Below are 13,139 nucleotides of genomic sequence, written 5' to 3'. Positions count from 1 at the left end.
CCAGAAGATCTGGGCCTAAGAGAAAAAAAAAGCTTGCAACTCTCCTTAAGGCCGGTTTCACACGTCAGTGGCTCCGGTACGTGAGGTGACAGTTTCCTCACGTACCGGAGACACTGACACACGTAGACCCATTAAAATCAATGCATCTGTTCAGATGTCATTGATTTTTTGCGGACCGTGTCTCCGTGTGCCAAACACGGAGACATGTCAGTGTTCGTGGGAGCGCACGTATTACACGGACCCATTAAAGTCAATGGGTCCGTGTAAAACACGCACCTCACACGGACGTTCTCCGTGTGGCGTGCCGGAGACAGCGCTACAGTAAGTGCTGTCCCCCCCACTGGTGCTGAATCCGCGATTCATATCTTCTTTGCAGCAGCGTTTGCTGCAGAGAAAATATGAATAGTGTTTAAAATAAAGATCTACCTGTCCCCTGCCCTCCCACCCCCTGTGCGCCCCCCCCCCCCCCCCGCTGTTCAGAAAATACACACCCGCTCCCACGTTGGCTGTCACTCCTTCCTCTCTGCCCCGAGCCTTCTACTGTATGCGGTCACGTGGGGCCGCTCATTTACAATCATGAATAGTCGGCTCCGCCCCTATGGGAGGTGGAGCCGCCTATTCATGACTGTAAATGATCGGCCCCACGTGACCGCATACAGGAGAAGATGGGGCCAGACCAGGAAGCCGCGACAGCCAACGTGGGAGTGGGTGAGTATTTTCTGAACAGCGGGGGGGGGGGGGGCGCACAGGGGGTGGGGAGGGTGGGGGACACATAGATCTTTATTTTAAACACTATTATTCATATTTTCTCTGCAGCAAACGCTGCTGCAGGGAACATATCAATCGCGGCTTCAGCACGATGCAGGGTACCACACGCGTGGGTACCACACGCTCCGTGTGGTACCCACTCGCCATACGGGTGGCACACGTGTGCCGCACGTATGGCCTACGTGAGTTCACAGGCACACGGACACGGATAACTCCGGTACCGATTTATTCCGGTACCGGAATTATCTGGACGTGTGGGACAGCCCTAAAAGTAAAAAATCTCTCCTCCCCAGAGAAGGTATCTGGGAGCTTGACTCTAGGTTCAGGAGAGTGCAAAGAGACATCAACAGTGTCAGAGCGCTTACAGTCAGTCTGCAAAGATTTAGCTGTGTCAGAAAACTCCCTTTGCAGGTGGTTATGAGATGAGGACAAGGCCCTCTGTTCCACAAACAAGTCTTGTATCATAACTGTCAAACTATTCATTTGATCCACCAAGGTATGGAGCGGATCCATAGCAGACAGAGCAAGGAAAAAAAAAATAAAAAAATTCAGAGATCCCTTCAAATGTGTGGTCAGCTATAATGTCATGCAGCTGCAGTGCAGTACAGCGCAACGTCCACCAGGGGGAGCTTGTTAGAGAAGAGAGACTGCACTCACAGAGCAGCTGAACAAACGCCACCTAGTGGCGAGAGAGAGACTGGTCAGGATAGCCAAGTCAGAACACAAGATAGCACTACAGTACAAAATGATTAGACAGAATGGATAGTCAGGACATAGCAAGGGATCAGTAAACCAGGACGGGCAAAATACGGTACAATAGGGACAAGCTGAAACAGAGTCAAAACGCTAAGCCAGGAGGTCAGTAACAGGGAGTCAAGCAGATCTACAGACAAAGAGACACTGGGAAAGGGCAGGCAGGGGGACATAACACACACAGGACAAGTCTGGGTTCACAACAGGACAAATCAAGAGCTTCCAGAGTCAGGTACACACGCCAAAGACAGAGCTAAGCTGACACCACCCTCAGGATACCTGGGAGCTAAATAGCAAACCTGAGCCCAAAATGAGGCAGAGCAAAGTTAACCCTAGACATGATCCACTCAGAGAATGAGCAGACAGGACTAAACTCTGGACTGGATCATGACAGATACGCTATGGCAGGAGACATAGGAGAACCCCATTGCTGACACAGACATAAAAATCTAGACTGCAGTTTGCCAAAATATATGTTAGTAAGCTAAAATCCTTCTGGGAAAGCATGTTGACATATGAGACCAATATAGAGCTTTTTGGTAAAGCACATCATTCTACTGTTTACCAAAAACAAAATGAGGCCTACAAAGAACACCGTGCCTATAGTCAAGTATGGTGGAGGTTCAAAGATGTTTTGGGGTTGACTTGCTGTCTCTGCCACTGGGTGCCTTGACTGTGTGCAAGACCTCTTGAAATCTGGAAATTACTAAAGGATTTTGAGTCGCAATGTAGAGCCCAGTTTCGGAAAACTGGGTTTGTGTCCTAGTTCATGGGTTTTTCAGCAGGAAAGTGACCCCAAATACACTTCAAGAAGCCCCCAGAAATTGATGGAAAAAGAGCACTGGAGAGCTTTGAAGTGGTCAGCACTGAGTCCTGATCTAAATCCCATTGAACACCTGTGGAGAGATCTTAAAATTGCTGTTGGAAGAAGACACCTTCACATATGAGAGACCTGGAGCAGTGTGCAAAAGAAGAGTGCTCCAAAATTTGAGTTGAGAGGTGTACGAAGCTTGTTGATGGTTATAGGAAGTGACTGATTGCAGTTATTCATTCGAAAGGACGTGCAACCAAATATTAAGTTGAGGATGCCAACAATTTTGTCTCGCTAATTTGGGGGGTTTTGTGTGAAATGATGTCCAATTTGCCTTTTTTTCCCTGTTTTTATTGTGTTTTTCCAATACACACAAAGGAAATAAACATGTGTATAACAAAACATATGCAATTGCAATAATTTTCTTGGAGAAATAATTCATTTTCAGTAACAATTTCAAGGGTGCCAACTCTTTTGGCCATGACTGTACTGTAACTACTATAATACTCCTCTTAGGGTACTGTCACACAGTGCAATTTTGATCGCTACGACGGTACGATTCGTGACGTTCTAGCGATATCGTTACGATATCGCAGTGTCTGACACGCAGCAGCGATCAGGGATCCTGCTGAGAATCGTACGTCGTAGCAGATCGTTTGGAACTTTCTTTCGTCGCTTGATCACCCGCTGACATCGCTGGATCGTTGTGTGTGACAGCGATCCAGCGATGTGTTCGCTTGTAACCAGGGTAAACATCGGGTAACTAAGCGCAGGGCCGCGCTTAGTAACCCGATGTTTACCCTGGTTACCAGCGTAAACGTAAAAAAAACAAACAGTACATACTTACATTCCGGTGTCTGTCCTCCGGCGTCTCAGCTTCTCTGCACTGTGAGCGCCGGCCGGAAAGCGAGCACAGCGGTGACGCGGTGACGTCACCGCTGTGCTTTCCGGCTATGGTGCTTACACAGTGGAGAGAAGCAGAACGCCGGGGACAGACACCGGAATGTAAGTATGTACTGTTTGTTTTTTTTACGTTTACGCTGGTAACCAGGGTAAACATCGGGTTACTAAGCGCGGCCCTGCGCTTAGTTACCCGATGTTTACCCTGGTTACCCGGGGACTTCGGCATCGCTCCAGCGCCGTGATTGCAACGTTTGACCGCAGTCTACGACGCTGAAGCGATAATCATACGATCGCTGCGACGTCACGGATCGTGCCGTCGTAGCGATCAAAATTGCACTGTGTGACAGTACCCTTAGGCCGGTTTCACACGTCAGTGGCTCTGGTACGTGAGGTGTCAGTTTTCTCACGTACCGGAGACACTGACACACGTAGACACATTCAAATCAATGTGTCTCTGCACATGTCAGCATGTTTTTGCGGACCGTGTGTCCGCGTGCAAAACACGGAGACATGTCAGTGTTCGTGGGAGCGCACGGATCACACGGACCCATTAAAGTCAATGGGTCCGTGTAAAACACGTACCGCACACGGATGTTGTCCGTGTGCAGTCCGTGTGCCATGCAGGAGACAGCGCTACAGTAAGCGCTGTCCCCCCAGCATGGTGCTGAAGCCGCCATTCATCCGTTCTCTCCAGCAGCGTTCGCTGGGGAGAAGGGATGAAAAATCTTTTTTTTTGTTTTCTTGGGTTTAAAATAAACTTTCGGGCATCCTCCCCCCTCCCACCCCCTGTGCGCCCGGCCGCCGGCATTAAAATACTCACCCGCCTCCCTCGACGCTTGCTCTCTGCCCCGCAGCTTCTCCTGTATGAGCGGTCACGTGGTGCCGCCCATTACAGTGATGAATATGCGGCTCCACCCCTATGGGAGGTGGAGCCGCATATTCATCAACTGTAATGAGCGGCACCACGTGACCGCTCATACAGGAGAAGCTGCGGGGCGGAGAGGAAGCGTCGAGGGAGGCGGGTGAGTATTTTAATACCGGCGGCCGGGCGCACAGGGGGTGGGAGGGGGGAGGATGCCCGAAAGTTTATTTTAAACCCCAAAAAAACAAACAAAAAAAGATTTTTCATCCCTTCTCCCCAGCGAACGCTGCTGGAGAGAACGGATGAATGGCGGCTTCAGCACCACACAGGGGGACAGCGCTTACTGTAGCGCTGTCTCTCCTGCACGGTCCGTGTGGTACCCAGTCGGCACTCGGGCGGCACACGGCTGCCGCACGTGTGCCACACTGATGTGCCACGTGCGCTCACGGACACACGGATAACTCCGGTACCGATTTTTCCGGTACCGGAATTATCTGGACGTGTGGGACAGGCCTACGAGTGGTATGTAAAAGCTTGGACACCCCTCATCAAAATTACTATTATTGTGAAAAGTTAAGCAAGTTGAAGATGAAATTATCTCTAAAAGGCCTAAAGTTAAAGATTGCACATGTCCTTTGTATTTTAGGCAAAAAAATAGTATATATATTTTAATCATTTCCATTTTAAAAATTACAACAAGGTAAAAGGAAAGTCCTGTTCATCTGAAATAAGAGTGTGCTTGGAAATTCCTATCTGCATACTGTTGAATAGGCAGCATTGTATAGAAAAATCCAAAATAACAAATCCATTAAAAATAGAAATGGTTATGAATATGGGATGTGGTCAGACCCCATAGCAGTTCCCTGTATCATAGATTTATGTGCTCAGTACCCTAATCATACTTAAACAATGATCATTTTGATCTTTTTGGCCCAGGGGTCTATAAATCATTCTAAATACCTGGATTTGTGACTATCACCATCCATCTGTTGCCCAAGGTTGTCAATTTCCAGTCTTTTATGGTCCGACTTTGCATATTTTATTAATGATCTTTATATGTATGTTTACTGCAATAGTTTAAGCCCCTCAGGTTGAATCAATCCCCAACTCACTCTTTTCCACCACTCGCCCATACACGTTGATGAAGTCAATTGTGCATGATACAAGATGGCTCTTTGTCTTCCTTGGAGCCCGCCTGTTTGAAGTTGGGCCTTTGACAAATGTATTGTTCTTTTTAGATGCCCAGAGGGCGAAATTCACTTTGTTGCATGGAGTGACACAAACACAAGCATTCTTCAGTGGTAGCCTGGAGTCTTGGATTTCCTTCCAGAAGACCGGTCCGACCAGTTGATCCAGGGATCTTATTCCTGAGTGGATTGTAGCTTCACAACTCATAGCCTTAGGATTGGTGTCTGAAGAAGGTAACACCTTACAGCGACAGCTGTGGCGGGCTGGCATGTGGGGAGGAATGCACCTGTGACATGTTGAGAAGCTGTGAGGACTTGTCTAGGAAGGTGGGGTGGGTGGCTGCCGAGGATTACGCATCTGCCACAATCTGCGCCTCTTATTAGCCAAGGCTCCTAATTACAGCTCAGGAAATACGAGGAGCGCTTTCATCCGATGGCGGATTTACCAAGTACGTCCTCAACTGTGGAAGTCGATATCAGCGGGTTCGGCCGGCGTTAGTCTAATGTATTTGATGGCTTCAGTTTAAATCTTACTTTTTTACCAGGAGCATCAATATTAAACGCTGGACCCATAAAAGTACTTGTTAGCAATTCTATGACATCCGGGAGCCATAAACCATAAAGATCAATCAAAAGTCAAGAAGAATTAAGCAAATTCTTCCAATACAGTTTCAAGATGGACACTGCTAATAAAGGTGGAGGACAGAGTATCAGTCATAGATGACAGCAGTGCTCCACCATTAAAGGGGTCCGTCCCTGACTTAGGACTCGGCCTCATTTTATGTGGTGGAAAAAGATTAATACAGATAACACTCCAGACACTCCTCTGCTGAGCTGTGTATCTAATCATATCGTGTGATACTGTCTACTGATTTGTGTATCTAATCCTATCCTGTGTGATACTGTCTACTGAGATGTGTATCTAATCCTATCCTGTGTAATACTGTCTGCTGAGCTGTGTATCTTGTATCTAATCTCATCCTATGCGATACTGTCTACTGAATTGTGTATCTAATCTAATCCTATCCTGTGTGATACTGTCTGCTGACCTGTGTATCTAATCCCATCCTGTGCGATACTGTCTACTGAACCGTATATCTAATCCCATCCTGTGTGATACTGTCTGCTGCGCTGTGTATATAATCCTATCCTGTGTGATGCAGTCTGCTGAGCCGTGTATCTAATCCTATCCTGTGTGATACTGACTACTGAGCTGTGTATCTAATCCTGTCCTGTGTGATACTGTCTGCTGAGCTGTGTATCTAATCTTATCCTGTGTGATACTGTCTACTGAGCTGTGTGTCTAATCCTATCCTGTGTGATACTGTCTACTGAGCTGTGTATCTAATCCTATCCTTTGTGATACTGTCTACTGAGCTGTGTATCTAATCCTATCCTGTGTGATACTGTCTGCTGAGCCGTGTATCTAATCCTATCCTGTGTGATACTGACTGCTGAGCTGTGTATCTAATCCTATCCTGTGTGATACTGACTGCTGAGCTGTGTATCTAATCCTATCCTGTGTGATACTGTCTGCTGAGCTGTGTATCTAATCCTATCCTGTGTGATACTGTCTACTGAGCTGTGTATCTAATCCTATCCTTTGTGATACTGTCTACTGAGCTGTGTATCTAATCCTATCCTGTGTGATACTGTCTGCTGAGCCGTGTATCTAATCCTATCCTGTGTGATACTGACTGCTGAGCTGTGTATCTAATCCTATCCTGTGTGATACTGACTGCTGAGCTGTGTATCTAATCCTATCCTGTGTGATACTGTCTGCTGAGCCGTGTATCTAATCCTATCCTGTGTGATACTGTCTACTGAGCTGTGTATCTAATCATATCCTGTGTGATAGTGTCTGCTGAGCCGTGTATCTAATCCTGTCATGTCTAATACTGTCTGCTGAGCTGTGTATCTAATACTATCCTGTGTGATACAGTCTGCTCAGTTGTGTATCTAATCCTATCCTGTGTGATACTGTCTACTGAGCCATGTATCTAATCCTATCCTGTGTGATACTGTCTGCTGAGTTGTGTATCTAATCCTATCCTGTGTGATACTGTCTGCTGAGCCATCTATCTAATCCTATCCTGTGTGATACTGTCTACTGAGCCGTGTATCTAATCCTGTCCTGTGTGATACTGTCTGCTGAGCTGTGTATCTAATCCTATCCTGTGTGATACTGTCTACTGAGCTGTGTATCTAATCCTATCCTGTGTGATACTGTCTACTGAGCGGTGTATCTAATCATATCCTTTGTGATACTGTCTACTGAGCTGTGTATCTAATCCTATCCTGTGTGATACTGTCTACTGAGCCATCTACAGTATCTAATCCTATCCTGTGTGATACTGTCTGCTGAGCTGTGTATCTAATCCTCTCCTGTGTGATACTGTCTGCTGAGCCGTGTATCTAATCCTATCCTGTGTGATACAGTGTGCTGAGCTGTGTATCTAATCTTATCCTGTGTGATACTGTCTACTGGCCTGTGTATCTAATCCTTTCCTGTGTGATAGTGTCTGCTGAGCCGTGTATCCAATCCTGTCATATATAATACTGTCTGCTGAGCTGTGTATCTAATACTATCCTGTGTGATACAGTCTGCTGAGTTGTGTATCTAATCCTATCCTGTGTGATACTGTCTACTGATTTGTGTATCTAATCCTATCCTGTGTGATACTGTCTGCTGAGCTGTGTATCTAATCCTATCCTGTGTGATACTGTCTGCTGAGTTGTGTATCTAATCCTATCCTGTGTGATACTGTGTGCTGAGCCGTGTATCTAATCATATCCTGTGTGATCCTGTCTACTGAGCTGAGTATCTAATCCTATCCTGTGTGACACTATCTACTGAGCTGTGTATCTAATCCTATCCTGTGTGATACTGTCTGCTGAGCTGTGTATCTAATTCTATCCTGTGTGATACTGTCTGCTGAGCTGTGTATCTAATCCTATCCTGTGTGATACTGTCTAATGAGCCATGTATCTAATCCTATCCTGTGTGATCCTGTCTACTGAGCTGAGTATCTAATCCTATCCTGTGTGATACTGTCTACTGAGCTGTGTATCTAATCATATCCTGTGTGATAGTGTCTGCTGAGCCGTGTATCTAATCCTGTCATGTCTAATACTGTCTGCTGAGCTGTGTATCTAATACTATCCTGTGTGATACAGTCTGCTGAGTTGTGTATCTAATCCTATCCTGTGTGATACTGTCTACTGAGCCATGTATCTAATCCTATCCTGTGTGATACTGTCTGCTGAGTTGTGTATCTAATCCTATCCTGTGTGATACTGTCTGCTGAGCCATCTATCTAATCCTATCCTGTGTGATACTGTCTACTGAGCCGTGTATCTAATCCTGTCCTGTGTGATACTGTCTGCTGAGCTGTGTATCTAATCCTATCCTGTGTGATACTGTCTACTGAGCTGTGTATCTAATCCTATCCTGTGTGATACTGTCTACTGAGATGTGTATCTAATCCTATCCTTTGTGATACTGTCTACTGAGCTGTGTATCTAATCCTATCCTGTGTGATAGTGTCTGCTGAGCCGTGTATCTAATCCTATCCTGTGTGATACAGTGTGCTGAGTTGTGTATCTAATCCTACACTGTGTGATACTGTCTGCTGAGCTGTGTATCTAATCTTATCCTGTGTGATACTGTCTACTGGCCTGTGTATCTAATCCTTTCCTGTGTGATAGTGTCTGCTGAGCCGTGTATCCAATCCTGTCATATATAATACTGTCTGCTGAGCTGTGTATCTAATACTATCCTGTGTGATACAGTCTGCTGAGTTGTGTATCTAATCCTATCCTGTGTGATACTGTCTACTGATTTGTGTATCTAATCCTATCCTGTGTGATACTGTCTGCTGAGCTGTGTATCTAATCCTATCCTGTGTGATACTGTGTGCTGAGCCGTGTATCTAATCATATCCTGTGTGATCCTGTCTACTGAGCCGTGTATCTAATCCTATCCTGTGTGACACTATCTACTGAGCTGTGTATCTAATCCTATCCTGTGTGATACTGTCTACTGAGCTGTGTATCTAATCCTATCATGTGTGATACTGTCTACTGAGCTGTGTATCTAATCCTATCCTGTGTGATACTGTCTGCTGGGCTGTGTATCTAATCCTATCCTGTGTGATCCTGTCTACTGAGCTGAGTATCTAATCCTATCCTGTGTGATACTGTCTGCTGAGCTGTGTATCTAATCCAATCCTATGTGATACTGTCTGCTGAGCTGTGTATCTAATCCCATCCTGTGTGATACTGTCTGCTGAGCTGTGTATCTAATTCTATCCTGTGTGATACTGTCTGCTGAGCCGTGTATCTAATCCTGTCCTGTGTGATACTGTCTGCTGAGCCATGTATCTAATCCTGTCCCATGTGATACTGTCTACTGAGCTGTGTATCTAATCCTATCCTGTGTGATAGTGTCTGCTGAGCCGTGTATCTAATCCTGTCATGTATAATACTGTCTGCTGAGCCGTGTATCTAATCCTATCCTATGTGATACAGTGTGCTGAATTGTGTATCTAATCCTACACTGTGTGATACTGTCTGCTGAGCTGTGTATCTAATCCTATCCTGTGCTGTGTGATACTGTCTGCTGAGATGTGTATCTAATCCTATCCTGTGTGATACAGTGTGCTGAATTGTGTATCTATTCCTACACTGTGTGATACTGTCTGCTGAGCTGTGTATCTAATCCTATCCTGTGTGATACTGTCTGCTGAGCCATGTATCTAATCCTATCCTGTGTGATGCTGTCTACTGAGCTGTGTATCTAATCCTATCCTGTGTGATACTGTCTACTGAGCTGTGTATCTAATCCTATCCTGTGCTGTGTGATACTGACTGCTGAACTGTGTATCTAATCCTATCCTGTGTAATACTGTCTACTGAGCCGTGTATCTAATCCTATGCTGTGTAATACTGTCTGCTGAGCCGTGTATCTAATCCTATCCTGTGTGATACTGTCTACTGAGCCGTGTATCTAATCCTATCCTGTGTGATACTGTCTACTGAGCCGTGTATCTAATCCTATCCTGTGTGATACTGACTGCTGAGCTGTGTATCTAATCCTATCCTGTGTGATACTGACTGCTGAGCCGTGTATCTAATCCTATCCTGTGTGATACTGTCGGCAGCGACCTCTGGTTACACAGTGATGTATTTGGGGTAGTGTGTTCCCTCCTGTATTACATCTGTATGTTGGGACCGCCAGTCCTTCAGGTCACATGACTCATGGTGCCGCCGTCTGCGGTGGGATGAGTCAGGCGGCGCAGGCAGCACCTGGTGGTTGTCAGGTTAGGACCTGTCCTTTGTCAGGAACAATAGGAGGACTCAGGCATTATCTCGGACCTCCACACTCTCCTCCATTACTTCCACACTGAGAGGTCTAGGGCGCCTATACTTATGCAACCTCAGCCATAGTGAAAAGTATTGCTCACCATTTAAGATCTCTGCTTGCTGCCGGGACATTGTACTTTACATCCAGTGACTATACAACTGTATCCAGACACACCTGGACTGTAATGAGGAATTGTTGCAGGACAAACTGTCAGAGCCGGCGGAGAGCGCGGGGCTGGATGTCTAGTCACTGACAGCAAGCAGAAGCCGGGACAATTATGAGGATACTCTGCAGTTTTAGCTGAGAGGGGAAAAAAGTAAATTTTCCAGTAAAAATTCATAATTTCAGTTTAAGGGGAGATGAATATTTTTGCAAGATACTTATTTTTTCCTAGTGCCTGGTCCCAGCACAAGTCCTATTTTGGAGGGTAGACAACCGAGCCTATAATTAAACAAATCACTTTTATTCAAACCATTTCATATTTACACAATGATCTGACATACACGCATTAAAGGCAAAACGCCCTCCAGTCATCACCCACTCCCCAAAATTCTTCATATCTCCATTCCACACGGAGACCATGATAAAATATCAATAAATATATATTACAAACGTGGGAAGAGAGCGTCCGTCACCTCCAGTCTTTTTTTGGCAGTGGTCATGCAAGTGTGTTAGAGCCAACCAAAGTCTTGTGGTCGGAGCTAACGTCTGGTGGGCTTTTGTTGAGAGGATGGGGAGTCTGCTGCCGCTCGGATTAGGAGCCATCGTGAGCCTAAGGCTTTTGAGAAATGCTCTTCTACTGAAGTGTAGGAGGAATGGCATGGAGGGGAGCAGGCACTAGGTTGGGGGGTGCAGGATTTTAGGCTTCTTTGGAAATGTTCTTCTACATCCGGAGAACAGGTTCTGGGTGACCCTACAGAGAGATCAGTGTAAGATTTAGGACTTGACACAATGCAACAATTAGAAGTTAAGATCCCAAAACTAGGAAAGATATATATCTTGGTACTGTGTTAGCCAGTGGATAGAAAAAATCAGTTAGCCATTAAAAAGGTATCAACACTCAATTCTAAAAATGTTTTGATCCCAAAACTAGGAACTTACATTGAGTATGAGAGTCTCGGAGAAGACCTGTCTTGTTTTCTGGAGGTGGACTTGTTTTGGGTCTTGAGATGCAGGTGATTACCGAAGGTCTCATCTGAAAGTGGTAGAAGCAAGGTTATAGGAGGCAGAATTTTGGCCAAGTGAACCCTAGTGATGCTTCTGTAGACCACTCTTGGTCAACCGTGTGGACGTCACTCACCTGTTGTAGCATGGCCGGGGACACCAGAGGTTTGTCCTTTGACGTCTCCATCTTTTTGACCAAGGCTAGAGGTTGGTCTTCTTCAATTTCTTTAGTCTCCTTCCTTTCCGAGAGTCTCCGCTCAGGTATTAACCTTTTCAGGACATTTTGCAAGTCCATGTGAGAAGCAAAAACTTTAGGACTGGTGGCCTCAGCAGCTAAAGGTTGTTTTCCTGCACACTTCATGTTAAGTGGTGAATGGGAAGAATTGTTCCTGGAAGAAATTTAGGAATTCTTAGTTTGGCATCTCGAGGGGGTGAATTGCATATTTTTTTTGCACACGTTAGGGGAACAGAACCATTTGTGAAGAAGTTTTCTGGAGTGACACACAGTTTGTGGATCTCCATGTAAGACAGTGGAGTAGCGATCTGCTGATTTATGGTTAGTCGGTATTATTTTAATATGGTATTTACCTGTTCTGGTGGTTGGAGGTACAGAGTCTCTTCTGAGGTTGCAGAGGATCTGGACTCAGTTTCCGTTTGATGGGATATATTGGTATTCCGTGGTTAGACAATGGACGGTACCGGTCCACGTTGCGTGAACTGTGCTGCCCTGCAATGATATATTATATATTAGTGATGCAAGACAATATGATGGGAAGAGCACAAGCAGTAAAGAAAAAAAGTCCACCCAACCCCAGGAGGTGGCCACTTTGATTAGAAAGTTGACCTTATATTGATCACCATTTTACGGTCAATGTAACTTTTTTGTTAATATGGGGGAGGTCGACCCTACGGAGAATAGATGGCACCCACCTTCTAGGATGTAGACTTTGAACCCGCTGGAGATTCCCATCGTGTACTGCAGGCTGGACACGGCCATTGTCACCAAGCTCTGAAATTACAGACACTTCTACCTGGAGCTGCACCGTGCTGGTTTTATATTTACCTGGATAAAAGGACAGCCAATCAGAGGAGGAGCTGCGCCTGGCTCCACCCACCCCCTCACCTGGATGATCGCATTTCAGAGACTGCACCCCCCTCATCACCTCACCTGTGTTGTCATCACCTACTGTGCAGACTAATTCAAGAAGGGAATGTTTTATATGCCAAGACGTCGTCCCCGCTACAGGAACGTTGTCCGCACTTCTTCATTCTTCTCATCTGCATCTGAAGGCTTCAAAGTCTGTGCAGTATGCAAGCAAAAAAAAT

At 45.7% G+C, this 13,139-nt stretch overlaps 1 protein-coding gene across 1 annotated transcript; it reads right to left on the bottom strand.

Annotated features, from left to right (window-relative positions):
• Positions 1-11,096: 11,096 nt before the first annotated feature.
• On the bottom strand, positions 11,097-12,876 carry LOC143805133 (uncharacterized). The gene is made up of 5 exons (XM_077284045.1): positions 12,744-12,876; positions 12,402-12,540; positions 11,950-12,202; positions 11,751-11,844; positions 11,097-11,562 (listed from the first exon to the last, which is right to left on the bottom strand). Exons 1-5 carry the CDS (start codon positions 12,808-12,810, stop codon positions 11,351-11,353), a joined length of 765 nt encoding a protein of 254 aa, XP_077140160.1. The 5' UTR covers positions 12,811-12,876; the 3' UTR covers positions 11,097-11,350.
• Between the last annotated feature and the right edge of the window lie 263 nt (positions 12,877-13,139).

Source organism: Ranitomeya variabilis, chromosome 2, assembly GCF_051348905.1.
Source record: "Ranitomeya variabilis isolate aRanVar5 chromosome 2, aRanVar5.hap1, whole genome shotgun sequence".
NCBI lineage: Eukaryota > Metazoa > Chordata > Amphibia > Anura > Dendrobatidae > Ranitomeya > Ranitomeya variabilis.
This window is presented reverse-complemented; position numbering and strand designations above follow the sequence as displayed.